Source organism: Channa argus, chromosome 11 (assembly GCF_033026475.1).
Source record: "Channa argus isolate prfri chromosome 11, Channa argus male v1.0, whole genome shotgun sequence".
Lineage (NCBI taxonomy): Eukaryota > Metazoa > Chordata > Actinopteri > Anabantiformes > Channidae > Channa > Channa argus.
This window is the reverse complement of record NC_090207.1, coordinates 16842715-16864413: the sequence shown is the minus strand read 5'-3', so window position 1 is coordinate 16864413 and position 21699 is coordinate 16842715. Positions and strand designations below refer to the sequence as shown.

At 40.7% G+C, this 21699-nt stretch overlaps 1 protein-coding gene across 6 annotated transcripts in view; it reads left to right on the top strand.

Annotated features, from left to right (window-relative positions):
* Positions 1–21699, top strand: part of arb2a (ARB2 cotranscriptional regulator A) — a 137136-nt gene that overhangs the window by 55954 nt on the left and 59483 nt on the right. For 5 of the 6 annotated variants that reach the window (XM_067519827.1, XM_067519832.1, XM_067519829.1 and 2 more), the window contains one exon: positions 8579–8698. In XM_067519827.1, coding sequence (XP_067375928.1) covers positions 8579–8698 — 120 coding nt within the window. Of the gene's footprint in view, positions 1–8578; positions 8699–16735; positions 16877–21699 lie in introns of those variants that run through there. The other variant, XM_067519833.1, reaches the window with a different exon arrangement.

Here is a 21699-nt window from a genome sequence, read left to right as displayed (position 1 = left end):
TAAGCTGTGTCTTGCTTTGGTTGTGGCAGTAACACCACAGTAATGCATGTACAAGTGTGCTTGTGTGTGTGTGTGCGTGCGTGCGTGTGTGTGTGTGAGAGGGAGAGAGAGACAGAGAAAAATGTCAGTCTCTGGTGTCTGACAAGAGTTAGGGCTGCTGTGGGACTAGCGGGCGGCGTGTGAGCTGTCAGCGCAGGTTTTTTTTTCTCACCCCCCTGGCAGTACCTTTACACACACTCTAATAAGGAATAATTAGTCACAGTACCCTCTTACTTTATCGCACTTCTTTACACGTGCACTGGTTTCCCCATCATACAACTGATGAAACTGTCTTAACACGATCTGTCAAGCAGTTCTTAAAGTATACAATCCAACATGCTGTTAACAGTACTATAGTCTTCATTTTTATTTTAGGATATATTTAGTTACATTTTAATATAGAATGCTTGTTTAATTGTTTGTTATGTGATGATAATGACAGGAACACAATAGTGTTTTCCTATATGCAAAAATGAAATCCACATTTCATTTAGATTACAGTCATGATTGAGTTGAGAGTGATGATTGAATGATTATGTCGTTTTGTTTTGAAGGTGTAATTTTAATGCTTTTTAATATCACAAAATGACCTCTGTTCTCCATGTTTTTGACATTTATATTACTATCTCCTTATTCTCCCCTCCTATCACCTGGAATTTTTAACATTCAGTAATCTTAGCAGTGTAAGTTTGTTTCTCTGTCCAAGGAGAAGCATGCAGTAACATTCACATCCTGATCTTGGACTTTCTTTCCCACTGCCTGCATAATGCATTGGAGCAAGGGCAGATACTGCAGGTGTGTGTCTTTTTGAGACAGCAATGTCTCTGAAATCATTTCCAGTCTAATTCTTTTTTTAAAACTTCATGAGATAGAAAAAAAAAAGACCTTTCTACCTTTTTTTCAGACCAGTACGCAAATATAGAATGATCTCCTTTGCAAATAAAAATTGGGGTCATGTAGAAGGTTTAGATTTTCCACCCAAATACACTTGTCCTTACATGCAGGGATTGCAAGACTCAGGATAAAACCTAATGAATGAGCAGGTTGACTCAGTGTTGGCAACCCTTGAACTTTGACCTTCGATCCAGAAGTCAGCAGAGTGTTAGTGTGTATGACCTGGCCCCAATTGTCTACACCTCCACCGGCTGTGCTGTACTCTTCACTGCTCTGCCTCTCTCCGCACATCAACACACATGCAGATATGCAAAGGCATAGACTTTCCACTTTATCAAAGAGAAAAGGAGGTGAAAAAGAACTAAGGTTTTGGTGAGTGCATGCGTGTGTGTTTCTCCTTCACCTCTGTTACCCAGGGTGGGTGGTGGATAAATCAAACCTCTTAAACAGGACTTTTTTTATATTTAACAGCACCCACCCAGAAACATGCTCTCACACACATACACAAACCTTTTCAATCCCTACACCTTAGTCTCTAACTCCCGCTGAGCTTCCAGACCACCTGCACACAGCTATTCACAAACACACACCATCAAATATGTACTTCTACTTCTTGTAACAAAATGAAATTCACATTACAGAAAATTCCATAAGCTTGAGTTAACACCCATCTTACTCTGCATTAACATGTGTAAAATTACATTGTGCGTTTTTTCAGATAACATTGAATTACAAAGAGTGACACAAACACACAGCCCCCTCATAGAGTTGAGTTGATTAATACGCTTCCTTAGACACATTAATAAGCTCTTAACTGCTTTTAGGATTCTTACTTTTTAGCCTTGGGTTCATAGTGTGCAACCTATCAACCTTATCTAATCCCTCTCCTCTCCTGTTCTTCAGATCACACACCAATGGGCCATGTTTAGAGGGATGCTGGTGGAGGAGGGAGAGAAAAAGAAGAGGACAGAGGGAGGGATGGAAGGATATAAAGTCTGAACGGAGGGATGCTGATGAGGATAGTGTGAGGGTTGGGGGGAGCTCTTTCTTAGCACTTTGCCATATAGAAGTTTGGGAGTTCACGTTACTCTGAATTTTAGCAGTAATCCAGTTAGCTATTTTCTGTCAGCCAAGCGGAGGAATGGCAGGAACAAAAGGCACATTCATGGGCTTAAGAAGCTTCCAAAGAGTTCACCCAAGGCTGGCTGGCTGGGATTAGGCCAGCAGGCCCTGGAAAGAAGTAGGGGAAAAAAGAGCAAAGGGGACAAAAAACAGTGCTTCGTCTTTCTTTAAGCACCACTTATTTTTAAAAATGACTGGAATACTTTTCTCTCTTTCTTAGTGTTTTTCTGCTTTTATCATCTTACATTGTACATTTTTTAAAAGTTCAGAGAGAGAGAGAGATAGATTGAGAGGCCCTCCAAAAGCATTTTGAAGTAGCAGATTTAGACTTTTCCTTCTGTTCTTTTTCTCCCACTCTACTCAGCTCAAAATGAGAGATTTGTGTGACTGAGACGTGAGGACATTTGATGCTTTCATTATGATTATTTTTCATTTAAAACAATGGAGGGAAAATACTGGGATTCTATAAATGTTCCACTCAAACTGTTTTAAACATTTTTACGTCTCACTCAAATTAGAGTTCATGCAAGACCCTCTCTTGATGGAGGAAAGCAAGACTCTGCATGGCCTACCTTTTAATTTTTTACATGCAGAACTCTATGCAGTATTTCTTTCTTGCCAGTGGGGCACAGCCAGGTTAGTTTCATACTGTCTCATACTGATCTTACTGGTATGAATTTTACAAAGCATGTTTCCTAAAGGAAGGAGCAGGCCCTGCCTCTCCAAGACCCATTATTCCCAGCTGAAGCTGTCCACAGGGTCCTGCTGAGTTACTTGTCCTTGTCTGTGTTTAGCAGATCATGTCCTTTTCCCCATGTTCACTCTGCTGCAAAACATCCTGAGGATTCACTGATGTATGTGCACACACGTCTACACACAACAGAACTTGATTATAAACAATAAAACATGGGCACACACATACTTGTAATTGTATTTGACATTTACTACAGTGTTTTGCTATGGGAAAAGGTTTTTGCTCTTTGTCACCTTCACCCTTTTGCCCCAATCTGTGGCCCACAAGCAATTATACAGACAGGGTTTATTTGACCTTTGACTTGTGGTCATGCCAAGAAGTAAGGCTCAGCATTTCCAAGGACAGGTAGGGACTTGATTAACCTCTGAACTTGGTCAGTGGAGAAGTCAATGACCAGGTCTAGAGGGCAGATCATCTGCTTGCTGCAAAGAACAAATTGGCTAGATGCCATCTTTGTATTTAGGTGTGTATTTCTGTAGTCCAATACAAAAAAAAAAAAAAAAACCTTTCACCTACATGTGCACGTCTTTGGTTTTTATGTTTACTACCATGGCACAAGTACTCTGGTTCTTGGCATGTATAACTTCTCTTCTTCTCTTTGAATTTATTCTATACTGTAAGTTAGCGCATTTCACTTTTTAAAGTTTTAAAGGGGATAGAGTCTGTTAGATTTTGTTCTTGTTAGTGTGTTTGTGGAAATTTCTGGAAATGTGTTATGTGTAGCAGAAAACATCTGTGCGTGTATGGATACCTATGTGTTTGTGTGCTTGCTCAAGGCAGAACCAGTGTAGCTGGTCCCAGATCCCTGCTCCCAATCTTCTAGTCAGGTCAACCATCAAACACATCCATCCTGCCCTCCCTCGCACTTCCCCACCCACTGAGCTCCCTCTCTGTCTCTCCTTGCACACAACCCTGTTGTGGATACAGGCTGACCCGAATAAAGACATACCCAGACACGCACGTACACACACACACACACGCAGCACCTCAGGGTCATCCTGGAACAAACACAGCCTTGTCTGCCTGCCTGCTCTCCTTTGCCTTATGTCAATTAATGGCTCGCAGTAATTTCACCTGACAATCCGGGCGGCAGCGCAAGGCTAGCCGAGATGTCACAGCGATGACCTTTCTGGCCCGCAGCCGCTCTTTTCTAATAAAGAATCTCACAAACCCACAGCAACTTCCTTTGTACTTTGTTAATGAGTTATTGATTTGAAACAATGCCCTGGCAAATATTGTCAGAGAAGGCTGACCCCATCAAGGTCATGCTATTTTATTGTATACAGTCTGAACACGCTAATCTGCACGTGGGATGGCATGTACATTCTAGTTTTTCTCATTTCTCTGGCTCCAGGTTTCTCTCTCTCTCTCTCTCTCTCTCTCCCTCCCTCCCTCTCTTTCTCTCTCATTCACTCCATCTCTCCTTATACTGTATATCCCCTCATTGCAAAAGCTAATAACACATCTACACATACATTGCTCTCTGTCACACACACACACACACACAAGTGTGTGCGTTTTCCCCCTCTTGTTAGTCTTGCACACGTTTTTCACCTCATTCTCCCTTTTCTCTGTCTTTCTCACATCATTATATTCCCAACTCTCCATAGGTACTATACCTGCTAATTACCCACAATGCCACAGTCATTATTTTCCCATCTCTGCTGCTAATTTGCTCTATACCTACCTTACCCCACTCTAGCAGACCCATCAGCTCCCAGACAGCTTCTAGCTAACTTCAGCTCTCTGCCTGCTTTAAAAGTGAGTTAAGAAAGAAACAAAGACGTGAAGAAAAAAAGGGAAAGCACTATGGCGAAGGAGTACACGTCCCAGACATTGATTAGAATGCAATTGCAAACAGGTGTCGTTGAGGTCCACTTTTTAATGACATGAACGCAATCACGCACACATTCACACACAAACGCAAAGTAACTTGGTCTAATAACCTCTGCCAAAACCAAACATGTAATTATGTACATGGCTTATTTAATATTTAATCATTAGGCCAAATGAAAACAATCCTGTTCTGTGCTGATCAGGACATATTAAAGAGCATAATGACTGGGGCTGCTGGAGGCTTTACCCAGTGTGTGGCCTGAGTGAAGGAGGGGATGGGAGGACTGAATGTGATTTGTTGGTCAGAGTTTGTGTGTGTGTGAGTGAAACAGAGTGAGGATAAGTGAGAGCACACCTGTGTAATTTGAGTAATTTGTTTCCGACTCTTCATTTGCAGGAAGGAACTTACCTAATAATGTTGTGTGATTTGTCTTTATATTACTCTTGAACCTTCTGCAGATGTCACTTTAACACCTTGAAATGCTTATTGACATTTTTGCAAGATTGGAACCAGCACCGCCTCTGCAAAAGAATCCAAACCCAATAAAGTTGTTTAGGCATCCTGTGACACTGTCCTGACATTTCTGGCTCCCACTGAAAGGTTTTTGAGTGTAAAAAGTGTAACGGCTTTTATCCACTAGGTTCCTTCCGGTCCACACTGCTCACCATCTCTTGACTAGAAAATCCAGCTTCCTGTGTATTTTCAGATGACTGGAGAGGAGGAGCAGAAGGGAGGAGCATGGAGGTCTGAAGTGGTTGTTTGTCAAACTGCGTTGATGTTGTTAGATTCATTGTTTCCTGTGTTGGTCAGACACTAGGTTTGTATTGGCATTGGTGCTGTTATTTTGGCTGCAGCACACTCCTCTGCTCTCCTTTCCCTGCTTCTCATTACAGTGAATAAACACTGGGCAAGTACTGAACTGGACAGCTTTTGAAGAAACCCAAGCATGCGTGTATGCGGGTTTACATCTGTGTGCATGCAGCTATGTGTGTGTTTGAGTGTGCGCGTGCGTGTGTGTGTGTGGATGCATGTAGTTAGGTGTGGCTTTGGAATAGAGTGAGAGTTGTTATTGTGTAAGTAATGGAAAGAGCTAAATTGAACAAATTCTTGAAAATAGAGAATTGGAAGGCAAACACTCGACAGTTGGAACCATTTATGAACTAAAATTGGGGTAGATAGTCATGCACAATGTTACATAGTAGGTTGTCTGGTAGTTTAATGGTGATGCAACAAAGCTAAAACACATACTAAGTATAATGTTGTTTGGCTAGGAAGAATCTGTCTAATACTACATTTTAGTTTACTCGCAGCAGCCTTTGGAGTAAAAACTCAATTTGTATATGTCTACACAGTAAGTTTAATGCACATTGGCTCTGTTTGCGTCTAAGGTGTTATGGCGCTGTGCGTATCTACCTTCTTTTCTCTAGCACTCCATTTTTTATCTTGATAATAGAAACTGTCTAGGGAGCACATATGTATGTTATATTCTCTGCAGGGAGAGTATGGATCACTATATATATATTCAGTAAACACACACACACAAACAGTGCACACCCTCAAATGTCTCTTGACAGTTATGGCTAAAGGATGCTGGCAACAGGTGTGCAGATGGGATGCCATTCTGACAGTGCTGGCAGATCCCCACACAACATACACATCCATACAAATACACACAGTTAGTGTAGAGAAATGTGAAAAATAAATAAATAAGGCCAAGAAACTGTGTGAGAGCTAGTGACAGGAAGCTGGTCTCGCAGGGCTGTGTGCTCCACCACAGCTAATTAACCCCAGGAAATAATTGCAACAATATGCAAATGCTGTGTTGATAATTCACTACACTGCAATGCCAGGTAGTCAGTCACTCTGTCGTCTGCTGCCGAGGGTATAGACAAAGATTGTGTGATGGTTGTTTTTGTGTGTGGGGTTAGATGATGGAGACAGGAGCAGCACGGGCACTCGTTTGTCACCAAAACGTTATCATCTATAGAGTACACTGTATACATCTATATCATCTATACTTCTATGTTTCGTACATACAAAAACAGTATTAATTGTAGAGAAAGAAAGAAATCCAGAGAGCAACTTAAAAGTAATATTTTGTCCGTTGTTAGTCATTGCCATGTTTCGCATACAGTTTATCAGCAAATTTGGAAGATTTGAAATATTAAATGTTACACGCACCTATAAAAGTGCTATGTGCAATAATCAAAATTTTTAATGATTCACTGCCTGACATTATCAAGAGGCTCGAGAGGTTGAAAAAAAAAACAGAGGAATAGCTGGAATCAACAAGGGAGAAAAAAAGGTGGAACACAGAGAAGGAGTGAGGGACAAAGGCCAGCTAATGAAATGGGCTTTGCAGATGAAGGGTGGCATGGTGGAGGAGAGAAGAGGGAGACTTCAAAGATCTTTGATGTCACAACCTTTTAGCTAGACAACTCTGCTTCAGCCAGCTCCTCCGTGCGTACAGGAAAACACTCTCACATATGCATTCACACAAGCACATGCGCAGGACTGATGGCAGAAGGGCAGGGCAGAGCAGAGTTGCCTGCTGTTGCATCACACTCTGAATGGAGGTGGGTGCTGACACTACAACCCTCTCATGCTAATCTAGCAGTAAACACAAACACTCTGACAGGTTAATTTACCTCTAGACAAACACAGCAACAAAAACACACATCAGCACATCATCAAATAGTACAAGCACACACACACATTTGCACACGTTTGACTTGTACACACAGATGCATGCAATGAAAACATCTCATCAAATCACAAGCTGCTTTATTTGCTTCTAAAAATAAAGTTTACACAATATTTTCTGAAACATATGTTTACCACTTTCTTCTCAATTACCACTTTTATGAGAGTAAATGTTGAAGTGATTATCTTTCTGAGATAAATATACTGTCTTAAATGCAAACACGTTTAGGTGAACTCACAGTATGGTCTCTTAAGACACCTCCTCAGTCCTTTACCTCATATCACTAATTATTTGTTTTTGAGTCACATGGAACAGTTTGACACTCAATTAACATGAGGTTCCATTCTCTATAGGGCACGTGTTTGTTTATTTTGAAACATTGTTTTTTACATACCTCTGTATGCTAATTAAGATAAATCTGTGTGTGCTTGTGTCTGTGAATATTATGTTTGCACACAGTTTACTGTTATACTAAATACACTGTGGTGTTGCAGGCTAGGGATACAGGTGTTTCTCTGCAACGCTCGATGTGCGGTGTAACCTCTTGCGGGAATGTATTGTTGATTTGTATTGTGAATGCTGCAGTTTGATAGGAAATCAAAGTCCAGAATCAATGTCACAAGTTCATTAATAGATGCCCTTTTATCATCTGTACTTATACTGTTGTTCTCTCCAGCCCTGGATAAGCACTTACATTTGTTGGTAGTTAGTCTTCTGGTTGCATGTGTGTCTTTCTGCAGAACTGTCCATGACTTTGTGGACTAATTGTGCGCATGGGTGCAAAACTATCTATAGTTGTGTGTGTTTTTGTATAAGCACGTGTATATATCCTTTGACCTTCAGCAATGGGTTACAAATTAAGATTTAAATGTTACATCACCCAGCCTATTGAGTTTTACATTTAGGGCATTTGCAATATGCAAGACATATTGATCTACTGAGGTGTCCCTCTTTTTAGAATTCACCTCTGGTCATCACCACTTCTTTGTTTCTCTTTTCTGCCTCTCTCCTTTTGGCTGGCTTCAGGGTGCAAGTTTTGATTCTGCAACATAAAATTTGTAAATCTGACAACTCTATTAATGCTTTAGTCTCATTGGCTGGGCACTTAGGTGTTTCTTAAATTCGCACCAGTGCCTGTCAGTTTGTTGACAGTTTTCCACCTTATAATGTTTCCTTTAGGCTTTTTCTTTATGGATCTAACACTGGGGTGGCTTTTTTTGTGTTGCAGGAAAATGGTTCCTCTGAGGAACACGTGCTGTACGTGTGGGACCACTTTGTGTCCAAAGCCGCAGCCAAGAATGTCTTCATCATGGCCCACAGCTATGGAGGGCTGTCTTTCGTTGAGCTGGTGAGTGTTTTAGTTTTCTCTTATCTTTCCTACTTCCCACTGGTATAAAGACACACAATACAGTCAATCACACGTACTGTACATCCATGATGAAAGGTCCGCATTTTGAAGTAATGTACATACTAACACTCATATGTGCACACAAAGTATAATTTTGCAATAAAAGAAAAAGTTCTCAAATTCTATACACATATCTACCAACATGTAGAACAGTTCTAACGCCGGTGACCTCAGGGAGACAAGCAGCAGAGTGATAATGTGTGAAACACGGTGGAACGATTAAAAATAAATGGCATTTAGTTTCTTTGAAAAAGTACTGCTTCTGTAAACAATCTGGTTCATCCTTGTCCTTGGGCACTATCCACCTCCTCTGCACATCAAGAACACGAGGAATGAGGGGAAGAGAGAGTGCAGGATAGAGAAATCTAAGGATGGCAGTACAACAACAGTGGTGCTGTTAAACCAGATCTGCTGCAGAGAATGCAGATCACTCCGCCTTAAGAGAGACCCCGGATAGGTTGAAAGATGGTGGGAGGGATGTGGATTTGAAGGAATTAATGGTGCACAGGGGAGGGTGAAAATAAAAGTTTGGCCAGGCTCATGGCTTTATAACTGCACCCTTTAGCTAAATGGGTCTACAGTGTGTCTTTCTTGGGTTATATCAACGCTTCTGAGGTTAATGATTTACTTTCATGTGTTTGGCTCACTGTAATGTCGTAGTGACACTCTGCAACACATTTTGTTCTTCACGTTCTCCTCTGTTATTGTTTTAATGACTACATTTGCCTAACAATAAGGCTTTAGAGTGTATTTAGCCAATACCACCATGGTGAGTTAAACTTTCCACAATAACTTTAGCAACTGTTGAAAAGACAGTTGCATGTAATCATGTACACTTTTTCTGTTTATCCATTCATTCATTATTAAAATGTTTAGTCTGTTATTCTGCCGTCCATTAGCAAGAGGTGTGGGCACACTGTGGACAAATCACCAGTCTACCTCAGGGCCATGTAAAGACATTAAGACTCACACCTATCAGCTATATATTGTCTCTAGTTAACATAACTGCATACTTTTGGTCTGTGGGAGGAAATGAATGGAAGCTCCCCTCCGAAGGTCACAGCTGACAGATGTATTTGAACCCAGGACCTTACTGTTTCTTATTTCTAATTTATTTCTAACTTTTAAAACGTGTGTTTTCTGAAATCCCTGTATTTACTGTGCAGTGTTTGTTAGCATTTTAAAAGCTGTTCCTACAGGAGACAGCACTGTATTAAGGTCTGCCAGCTAACACGCTAGTTGTGTTTGCAAGCCTCTCTATGATCTGAGAGCTGGGATGCACTGCCAGTCGGCTGGTTTCTTGATCCGAAGGATTTACTGTTAGACTCACCACATCACATATTATTTAGGACATATCTCTTTTCTTTTCTTAGAAAGGGGAGGAGGAGGGTGGCTGCACAATAAGGATATGGGTAGGGTGGGATTAAAGGTGGGCACTTGTCCCACTGGTGTTTTCAGGAATATTTTATTTTCTTTCTTTTTCTTTCACCCACACTTTTTTGTTTAGTATTTTGTAATTTTAATTTGGCTGCTAAATATTCATGCAGTGTTTTGTCCGTGACAGCCTCACAATCTCCTGGGCTTTCTCGCTGTGTGACGAACACTAGCTATTCTCTTTATTTGTGCCTTTCTGTCTCTCTGTGTTTCCTTCAGTCACTCTCTCGCTTTCTATGTGTAAAGGCCTCGATGAGGTTCTAACTGATTTCTTTTATGTGATGTCCTTGTCATGTGAAAACAGTCATGTACAGTATATGAATATATAAATACATACCCATATAGCAGTTTCAGTATGGGGAATATAACATCAAAACAGAAACTTGAAAGAGTCTTGTGTTCACTTTAAGTGACAGAGAGTTCGAATATGCCATTGTCAGGTTTCCCTTGAGGCCATGCCAGCTTCTGCTGCCTATCAGTGTCAAAACTTTTTCACCCCCTCCATCCTGACACAAACACATACTGTATACACATTTCTAGTTTTCATTAGCTACCTTCAAACATCCACCTTTAGGTATAAGCAGTGTATACAAAAAGAAGTCTGTAGATCTTTTTAAGTAAATTATGTTAATTTTTGAAAAATATTCATAGATATTTTGTAGGAGCAATATTCATAAACAATATTTTATTAGGCTCTATTCACTGCTGATTTTTTTCCTCAACGCACTCACGTACATGCACTTTCCAGGAGCGCTATATAAATATACACGGGGGATTTAGAGTAGCCACTGTATATTTCGTACTTGCTATTGCTGTGTTGTGACGCTCTCTCACACATAAGCATGCATACAAGCACACACACACACATACACTTGCTCACCATCTACTTAATTGAGGAGAAAGTGGTCCAGCGGGACAGGATGGGAGGTGTGTGCGCATGAGCAAGCAAGTGCAGAGTGGAGCCTTGCGGGATGAACCATTTGACACATGAGAAGACCCAGAGAAAACAAGCTGTCTGTGGGTTAATTACTACTCCCCTTTGCATTTAATAAATACATTTGTGATCAAGCACATCAAAAAGGCTCGCCATTAATTTATCCTGCTCGCTCCCCTTGCTCCGGAGCATGTTAGCCCCTGTTTGGAGCGCTCAAGTGTTTCATTGCAATTTGATTTCTTTTAAAACACTTCACAGTGTGTACTGACTAATTATAGATACATCAAAGAGTAGCTAACTGCCTTTGACTGAGAGTGCAGGAGAGAAGGAGAAGCTTACGCTGCAGGGGGAGACTGCTCGGTCTTCATCTCCCACTTTTTTTTTATCCTTTTCCCCTCTCTATCATTCTTTGGCTATCACAGAATCCATCAATACATAACTGTTTTGCAGCTCTCTCCTGTTTTCTTTCTCTTTCCTGGAGTCTCTAGTCTTCGCTGACAACCTCCCCTTCTGTCCCTTCCAACTGTAAAATTTTAAAGAACGATGGGTCATGTCCCCTCATTTGTAGTGTACTAAATTTTGAGCTCCATATTCCAATTTCTCCTTAGTGTCTATAGGGTTTTAGCCTGACTGTAGACTGTCTTTCTCCCTCTGTCCGTCTTTCTCATACACACACCACTCAAACATATTTAGTTTTCGGTTCTACATTATCCTTTCTTTACCTGAGGAGAGATCTCACCCAAGAACAAACCAGCATGAGGGGAAAAGACAGCTGGGATAGACCCATAAGGAATGAGGGCCCTGCCTCCGTTTCTCCCTGCGCTCAGCTTGTCTTTTCATCTTTCGTTGTTGCCACGACTGAGGGGGGGTGGACGTGTAAGTCTAAGTGGCGACGGTGGTGGTAGTTGTGTTGTGGAAGGGTTGTCTAACCCACACTAACCTTGCCGCTCACAGAGTGAAAAAGGAGCAGTCTTATTGGATAGGACAGGGCAGCATTATATAAGGTCTTATGTAAGAATGCATCTGTCTCCCAGTACACAAATGTGTGGGTGCCAACTAGACAACCAGCCAGCCGCCACAACAGCCCTTCAAAAACCCGATTACAGATTTTAAGTGTTCTCTATGAACACGACATACATGCAGTACATGCTTGCAAACTGTCTATCTGTTCACTTGCTGTATAGTGCCATCTGTTTGAGTCTGGTTGGTTTTCTCTTTGACAATCCTTGATTTTCTGTGTGTATAAGTGTATGTGTCTGTTGTGTCTAGGTGTCAGATGTGGCAAGAGATGCTTAAAGTGAGACTGATAGATATGAAGGATCACTCCTTCATATCACTCCTTGTTGATATCATCATTATACAAGTTTGTGGAGGATGAGATAGAAGAAACACTGCAGGGTGAATCAGTATAAGTCGGAGAGTTAGTTTTACATAGATCAGAGTTTAGAAAGTGATTGAATTTCTGACCAATGATATGGCATCCTTATATTAAATTAGAGGTTTTTATCTTGAATGGTATGGGAAGATTAAAAAAAAAGCAGTGCTACACTGTGCATTGTTTGTGCCTGATCAAATTCAAGTACAAGTAAGGAAAAATAGTTGTATTTATATTTCTAATTTTCTATTAATCAAACACAAAGAACTTTACAAACAAGCTCAATGTAATTTCTCTTTGCGAATGCATCTTTTTTTGCTTTGACTTTGTTTGCATAGTTTCTAACTCTTTTTTTTATATATATGCTGGACCCTTTCTCCACTGTAATCACGATTCCAAAATCCACTCTAGATGTTCTCTCTGTCTCTATGTCTTGTTTTGTGTCCCCAGTTGCTTTGTCCTCCTAATTCCCCCTCTCCCAGTCATGGTGACCCCCAGGGCACTGGCGGTGCCAGCTATGCCCTCTGTGCAGGACTAAGGGTCTTGCAGTGCTCTGTAAAACTCCATGACTGGCATGGCAACAGCTCATTGAACACATGGTGCAGTTCAAATACGCCTGTTACCAATTTTCACCAATTGGAAAATCAAAAACAAAAAATGTGCATTCACTTCTATGCCTATGCAGTGAAAACACACAGCATCATTAGAAGTCCTGTCCTCTTGGTAAAGTAAATCTGAAAGATGAAATGTAAATCACACACATCTGAGATTTTTGGAAGTTTACTCGCTTTTCAGAAGCTAGTCATTTCCACAGTGCTTGCACTAAGTCTCTGCTGAAATAACAGGCATAAAAACGATCTTCTGACAGTATAAAAATTCCATTCAGATCTCAAACAGTTTTATTAACCTAAAAATGTTGGAGTATACCTTTAAATTTTGGAAGACTAAGTTCCAAATGTATATCTTTATCTGCAGTAATCTATATCTAAAATACAAGGACCAGTGCAACCTTCACCTGAGTTTATCACCACGCAAACAAAAATTATTTTAATTTGTTGACAAACTCATCCCAGCTGCAAACATGTCTATACACAGCTTTGAAAATCCCCTTGTCTAATGTTGTATGCACGTCTGAGCCGCTTTCGAAATTCTGTGTGCTAGCCTGTCTATTGCTTCTGGAGGGGATGAAGAGAAGGTTTGTTTTTATCTCAAGGTTCTCTTTAGCTGGCGGGCTTGCAAGCAGTGCAGTAGTAGGAAAGTTTCCTGTGTGTATATCTGTTGCATGAGCTGATGTGCATATGTGTGTATATCAGTCTATGTCTGCAGGTGGGTGCTCACATATTGTATGCGTTTGTGTTTGTCTAAGTGTATGTTTGTGCACCTATGCATATGTGCACATCTGTGTGTGTCAGCCTTAGCCTGGAGAAGCCTGTATCATCATGAGCAGAACAGCTTGGTGGAGAGAAGCTATCAGAGCCCCGTTAGGGGAGGAGAGGGTGAGAGGCAATGATAAATGGCTGGGGCACACTAGCAGAAATTAGTGGAGCCGTATGCAAAGCTGTGGCGTTTTGTTTGATGTGAAACAAAAGGACCACCATGACAAAAGTGCCTGCCAGCCTGCACAGCAGGACAGCAGCCCTCAGGACATGTACCATCGCCACTGGGAAAGTGTATGTGCATTTGCACGTGTGCAAGTGTGTTGGTACGCACTTCCATGTATGTGGTAATGCATGCATATACTGCATGGTCTTGTTTTCTAGTCCTATCTACATTATGGATATTATCGCCTTCTTCTTGCATTGACAGACAATGTCTAGCCCTTGTACACCATGAAAAGACACAGTTTCATCCTGAGTATAGCTACAGCATGTTTGCTCTATTAAGCGGTTGAGATATAGATGTCTAATTTCTTTGTGAATGAATAGGCATCTTAGAGAGCGGCTCTCCTCTTAACATAAGGATGTAAATTGAACTGTTTAAATGTCACGGCTAGCAAACTGATTTAATTTGAATTGATTTGCTTGTTTCTGGAAAAAAGACCTCCCTTGCCAAACCTTAGCTGCGCTGGCTGCCACGGATAGACCAAGGTCTTTCTTTCCTCCTCAACAACACATTGTAGGGCTTCTGAATTCTTCTATCTCCTGTGATTATGTACAAATGGCCTTCATTTGCCATCCATTTCAAAGCTGTAGTGCTGCATTGTGACTAGAGGCAGATGACGCAGACCAAATTACAGTGGGTTTGCTGCCTGAAAAGGATACTCGCACAATAGGCTTTGTGAAGTATTCCCTTCAATACGTCGCCATTATTCTCACCTTTGTTGGTGTTTCTCTGTATGTTTCAGGAGCATCTTTGGTTTTTAGATTACATTTGTGGTGTTGGAGAGAAGGGGGAGGGGTTAAAAATACTTTATTCACCTCTTGTGTCTCTTGTGCTGTTTCTAAAATATCTGAGGAAATTGACTTTGAGTGAGAGATTAAAATTTTTTGCTACATTTTTGATGGCCTTCATTAATAATGCTATTCTGTTTCAAGACAATTTCAAGACAATCCCTCAGAACAAACTATGTTGATCTTTTTGGTTTATTGGTATTTTTTTCTTTACGTGTGCCTCTTAATGTTTTGCATATCCTGCACTTCTATTTTAGTCAAGTATACCTGAGGGGAAGCAGCCTGAATAAAATGTAGCATTCCTAAATGTAGCATTGCGCACAGAGTGGATCCCATTTGTCTATTGAGTTATAGCTTTCACCATGTAACTTATTTTCTATTTAGTGTTTTCATGTCCTCTGGTTTTCTCAAGTGCCATCTACAACAACAAGTTGGTAGCTTATCAGTAAGATATTATCTTACCAATTTCAAGAATATTTTTTATCAACAGTGTTGGGGATTTTATGTTTCTTAAACAAAAAAGAAAGTAAAATGTCGAAACCCCAATATTTTCTCATTATTTGGTAGTATAATTGCATCAATTGCACTCCATCAACTGATTTTCTCTTTTTCCCTATATATAACTTGCCACTGTATATTTATTTAGGTAAAACTGGTTTCTTAAGGATGTCTGCACAGAAAAGGTAGACACCCAAAACACCCAACACCCAAAGTTCAAGGCATTTTCATGCTATTTTAAAGTCTTGGGCTAGATGTGTATTGTTGAGACCAAACTTTTCTGTAATGTACTTAAAAGTTTGAAGGCAGACATACTGCTGTAGCTCTCACCTCAAGTTCTGATGCTACAAAGATCAATATGCTGCAGGAGTACTTCCAGACATTTTGGTTCCCATCATCAATTCTCTTTCTGTGTCTCTTTCTACTTTTACAGTAATTATACAACCATGTTCTCCTCCTTTTGTTGTCCTTCTTGCTCATTTCACAGTTTGAGTACATATCTGCCTTTTTTGTGAATATTTCTTTAAGTGGTAGTCATTTTCTGCTCACAGAGAGACATGTTATCATGCACAACACTGTGACTATTGCATTGTATAATTAAGTTATGTGCATAATTAAGTCAATACTTTTAATTGGTCTGTGATAGGTTTTGATTGATACCAATTTTAGACTCCAGTCTATGAGGGCATTAGTAAATGCCAGCTGTTCCATTTGGAGATCTTATCTTATCTAGTGCTTGGTCACCATCCATGGTATTAAATGGCCAACCATGCTTTCACCAGGTCGTCACGGTTACCCACTCTTCTCCTTCATAATTCAAAACACACAGATGTTGCCATGGTGATGTAATTGAAAATCATTACATCTCAAACAAGTATTGTTGAGGTGACTATTCATAAGTCTCTTCTCACTGTTTTTGTCTTCCTTGAATTTTTTTTTTCTTTGGGGGTCCCTAGTGAAAGGAAAGTAAAAAAATCTATCTTTTCCCAGTGCATCTTTGTGCAAAGGCTCTTTTAAATTTCTCTTGTCCTGCCCCACCCACAATATACCCCCTCTTCAGCATGGGGTCTTTCTTGCCACTTTATGATATAAGAAGCAGAGCTAGTTCATTTGAGTTCAGTAAATCTTTAGGGATTCATCATTACATATTTACTGGCTGAGGCTGATCTTGCTGTAAGGTTCTACCCTCATCCCATTGATCTAGTGCGCATGTTCACTCCCGAGGTTACAGGACGTGCTTCAATTTGCATAAGGCCCTGGGCAAGGTTCTTTCCACCATTGATTGGCCTGTCCATGAGCGCCCCGTGCCTTCTCACATTGATCACTTTGTTTTTTCCCGGAGACAGTGCTACTCAGAGTTCAGCTGCAGCTCCGCCATATCAGCCAGAGGAAGAGAGAGAGCCCAACAGAGAGGGAGGAAGGAGACGAAAAAGAAGGAGAGAGCACAAGATGGGGGCAAGTGAGAGTCAGAAAGGGTAGATGGAAAACTTTAGAAGCAGTATCTTTCTTAATTTTTCATTCTTTTTCTTTGAATGTTGGCACATAATCTGAGAAAATAAAATCTATTTTCTTGCTGCCACCTCTGTGTCCCTACTGTTTCAAATTGTGTTTCCAACTACTTCCCTGAGTAAATAAATACAATGCGATGTGATATACAGTGCTTTTAAATAACACTTACGTTTAAGCACATAATCAGACACACAATGCAGCACACAACACAAGCCACATACAGATGCTACTAGCCACTACGACCATCTGAACTGCTGCAAAAATTTAACATCTGTCCTCCCTTTCTGTTCACCCTCTGCAAGAACACTGATCTATTTGTATTATAGAAAGCTCTCCCCTCCCTGGACTGTCTATCTTTTTTTCTTCTCTTGTTTGTTTTGAGTCCTTTACCAGCACTGCCTGCCTTGTAACAGTCTGGACAGTCTTTTTCTTTCTCTTTACCTTTCCTTTTTATCAGCAAGGATGCTCTCTTGCTTTACTTGATAAATTAAATATCTGATGTTGTATGCTGATTTATGATTTGTTTTTCATTTTATTGCAGGTTGAAAAGGTAAAGCAGACATGAAAACAAACTGTGCCACTCCATAATTTGTTTTAATTAGACCTTATACCCAAGTAACTCACATCAGAGGTCTATAGTTATCATGCCCTCGATTATTACATGAAGGTTTGTGTATTCGCATGTGTTTTCCGGCATGGCGTCAGTGGTGGCGCAAGGCTCACATTCCCATGATGCACCCCTTCTCTTTGTTCTGCTGTGTGAGAGCAGTGTGCAGCTTTGTCTGCGTCTCTCGTTTCTTTCGGCTCGTTGCCTCAGAGGCAAGGTCTCTGCTTCAGACCTCTCTCGCTCTTTCATTCACTCTTTAATACCCACTGGGCACTCCTGCCTATTTCCTTCACTGCTCTCCCTTGCATTTGTTGTAGTTTTTACCTTTCTTAATTTGCAACAAAACTCTTCTTCACTCTATAATACTTTCTTTGACCTTAACCCTTGTTGTTAAACCATTTGTTGTAACCATTATTTATTTTGAGACTCTCATTCTCCTCGAAGCTTTTTTCTTCACCCTCCTGCGGTCTTTTCTCTCTTGACACTTACCTGTAAACTTATCTCACCCCCTTTGTCTATGGTCTTCACCTGTTCTTTGCCATTCCCTTTGCTTCCAATTCAGCCTCTTTTTCACTGCATTTCACTTTGGCCTTGTTACTGCATTCTTTGTCATTTCACGCCTATTCTTCACTTGAGGCTGACCTTACATCGGTCTCTATCCTTTACACAGTTTTTTATATTTTGACTTTTTCAACAATTACCCCTGCTTTAGAACAACAGTATTTCCACAACATCCTCCCTTCACTTCACTGCTGTGTTTATATTTCAAATCGCTGAAGCGACTGCAATTTATTTTGTAAAGAATTATTAAATGGTTAAAATCTACTTAACAAACTTAATTTAATGTTCTTGCATAAAATGGTAATTATTGACTTTTTTCTTTCCGAAAAATTCAAGTTGCTTTTAATTCTTTAAAAAGTATATGCATTTGCTTTCTTTTTTTTCTTTTTAATACTTGTCCTTTTGCAGTAACAGGCCTTTTATTGTCATAAGTCTCCCGCATTTGCTGTTCCCACTGTGGTATTTCTATGCATTCACCTGCTGTCTCTGGGTATGTCAGCTGGTTACGACCTAGGTCACCTTCACCAGAGGCAGAATACAAGCAGTTGACGTGAGGTTTGAATGTGGTGAAGATGACATGTTGACAGCTCAAATGAATCGCTTGTCACATGTCATTTTTTTTCCTCCCCCCTTGTTAATTCTGCTATAAGAATGCATACAATATGCGGGATGAATCTTGAAGACATACGGGGTTGCAAATTGTCAAGCGGGCATCACTCCAATTCAACACATACAATCCAGTTTGCTTTTCTATCTTTTTTTTTTTTTTTGCTCTTCTCTTAAGACTGTGAATGGTCTCATTCTGTAGCAAATTTAGTAAGAAGAATAAATTATTGGAACTGAAAGTAGAGAGAGTGTCATTCCTGAAAAGCTGCGAGGAACAGCTAGGCGGATCATGGTGCAAATGTCAGTGAACTCAGTGACTCTAAGGTTGAAGTTTAAACCCTCTCTGTCTTCTCTGCTTCTGTTTCTCTCATCTTCTCTTTCCTTTCTATTTTTTTTCCCCTTCAACCTCCATCCACGCCCGCCTCCTTCACTCTCGGCTCCCTGTCTTTCACTGCTCTTAAAGTTCATTGAATGCTGTGTTGGTATTCTGTGGTGTTTTCGCCTTGCCTATTCCAAACCCTCAGCACCAGGGTCACAGCATTCTTTTAGTGTATTTGTAAAGAATTTTTCAATGTCAATGCCTCACCTGCATAATGTGCAATTTGTTTTCTGCCCATATCTCTGGTGTTTAAGTGGAAAACACACAAAGATGGGCTTGATGTGAAAGGGAAAACAGGCAATCTCACAGTTTCTCAGTGACTTCATATTTTCTGCACTTAAAGCTTGAAATATCCCACACTTCACATTCAGCTGATCTATTCCACAACTCTATAGCCTCCAATACTTATGGAAAGCCTAGTTTGAATACTTTATGGCATTTTTTCCAGGGGTGTGTTTTAGTTATGTACCAGCAGTAAAACATATTTAATTTTTTAAGCCTGGAAAGCTGACAGTGAAAAGAGATGAACTGTTTTATGTGCCATTTCAAGGCTTTATGTGCTGTGAAATACGATGGGGGTCATGAAAGAGCAAAAGGAAGGTAGAGAGAGGAAGTGAGAATGAGAGCAAGTGAGAGACTCTTGGTATGGAGCATTCTTTGATGTCTTAGATGGCTTGGAGGTGAATGCGGGACTCACTGAAGGGGTAGACCTTGTTTCATGGTGGGGATATGAAGCTGGATATGCTGTCTGAGAACAACAGTAAAACACATACATACATTTGCACAGATTGCAGGTGTGTGTGCACATTTAAGCTAGTGTATCATTTTTCAAAAACTGACTTGTTTATCATCCCATTAAGTAGCGTATTTATCTCACATATTTTTGGTTCATGTTCAGATCATTTAAAAGGCCACATGTGCACTCATATAATCTGCTCTCCTATTAGACTCCTTTGACATTGCCTTTCATGCGTGGCCTGCCTCTCTTCCTCTCCCCCATTCTCCAACACTTTCTTGCTCCCTCAGCCTCAAACTTTAAAAACATGTTTGGTGTGTCAGACGTCTTCAAACCCCCGTCCCCCTCTACCACTGACCAGCTAACAAGGGCTTTACATCCCTATTTCCCATACTTGCTTTCTAACTTTCATCCCTTCTTCATCTCTTGTTCTCTCTGTTCCTTTCTGTCTTCCCTTTAGTGTTTTGCCACCTCCACCTTTCTCACTTGTCCCCACCCCTGTTCTTTCACCATGTGTTGCCACTTCTGCTAAGAACTAAGCCTCTTTGCCCCCAACCTTCATCTATTTTTTAATGCTTCAATCCTGTGTCCGTTTTTGTGGCTTTGCTTGGGGTGATAGTTAGTTGATTTGGTTGATTTCTCTTTGATGAAAACACTAGGGGGCACTGCCTGTCCTTTGTTACCCCTCTCTTTCTTGTAGCAGGCTTCGATGCATGTGCATTTGTTGTGTGTGTGTTTTGTCTGTGTCAGTGTGCCATGCATGTGCTCCTGTTTGTGTTTTATTTAAAAGCAGTCCCTTGTCTGTAATGGATGACACAGATCTGCATTCAGACAGACAGGAAGGCAGGCAGACAGCAGGTCTCTAGTGGTAACCAGGGCTAGTGCTTTGCACCCGTCCACATCCGCCTGTCCTTACTTCCACCCCCTGTTTCTGTTTGGTGAACCCAGAGGTGTAGGTTAATGAAAAGGGCTTGGACCACCGAGAGGAGCGACAGTCATCTCACAGACACCTCTGCTCACCTCGGGCCCTCTGAGACCCTCTCTCCATGACAGGCCCACTCTCCATGTCTCTCTCTGCACATTGGCCCTTTGTCCCCTGGGTCATACCACATCGTCTAGCTGCCAGTAGCCGCCAACAACACAGCTCACCCAGCATGGCATCACACAAAGGTAGAGACATTAAAAGAAAGACTTGTGTGTTTTTGAGTGGGTGACCGTTTTTGCGTGTGAGGACAAACAGAGACGAGATGGTCTACTGTGAAGCTGGCGATTTAGACGAAAGACCTTGGTTGCTTTCAGGCCTGGTCAAGGAAGATCCAGCCCCAAAATAAAGACCAGCTCATGACAGCGGAGGGGGAAAAAAGGGATACATGACCATTCAAGTCATATGTTCACATCGACAGGACTCTAGTTGTTTTGTGTGTATGTTTTATATATGCACAATCAATCATTATTACTTTCCTCTTCTACTGAGGATCAAATCTACTGATGAATCAAATGTGAAATGTGTCTTTTAAAGAAATTCTGAATTATTGATTTGTTGGGGGATTTTTTTAATTCTTTTTTTGTGGTAAGCAGACAGCTGATGAGGGGTGTTTGATAGTGCTAATTGGCAGCTCCCGTCCATGCAGTGTATGGTTGGTGGTGGGTTGGGGCTGGGCGTAGTGAAGCGCCGCTATTGTTTAGAGGTGTCAAACCCAACACAGAACAAAGAGGACGGGAGAAATGTGCTGTGCTCGCCTATCAATGTGCTGAAAGCAGCTGAAGTACACACACAGACACACACACACACACACACACATATATATATATATATATATATATATATATATATATATATATATATATATATATATATATATATATATATATATATATATATATATATATATATATATATATGAATGAATGC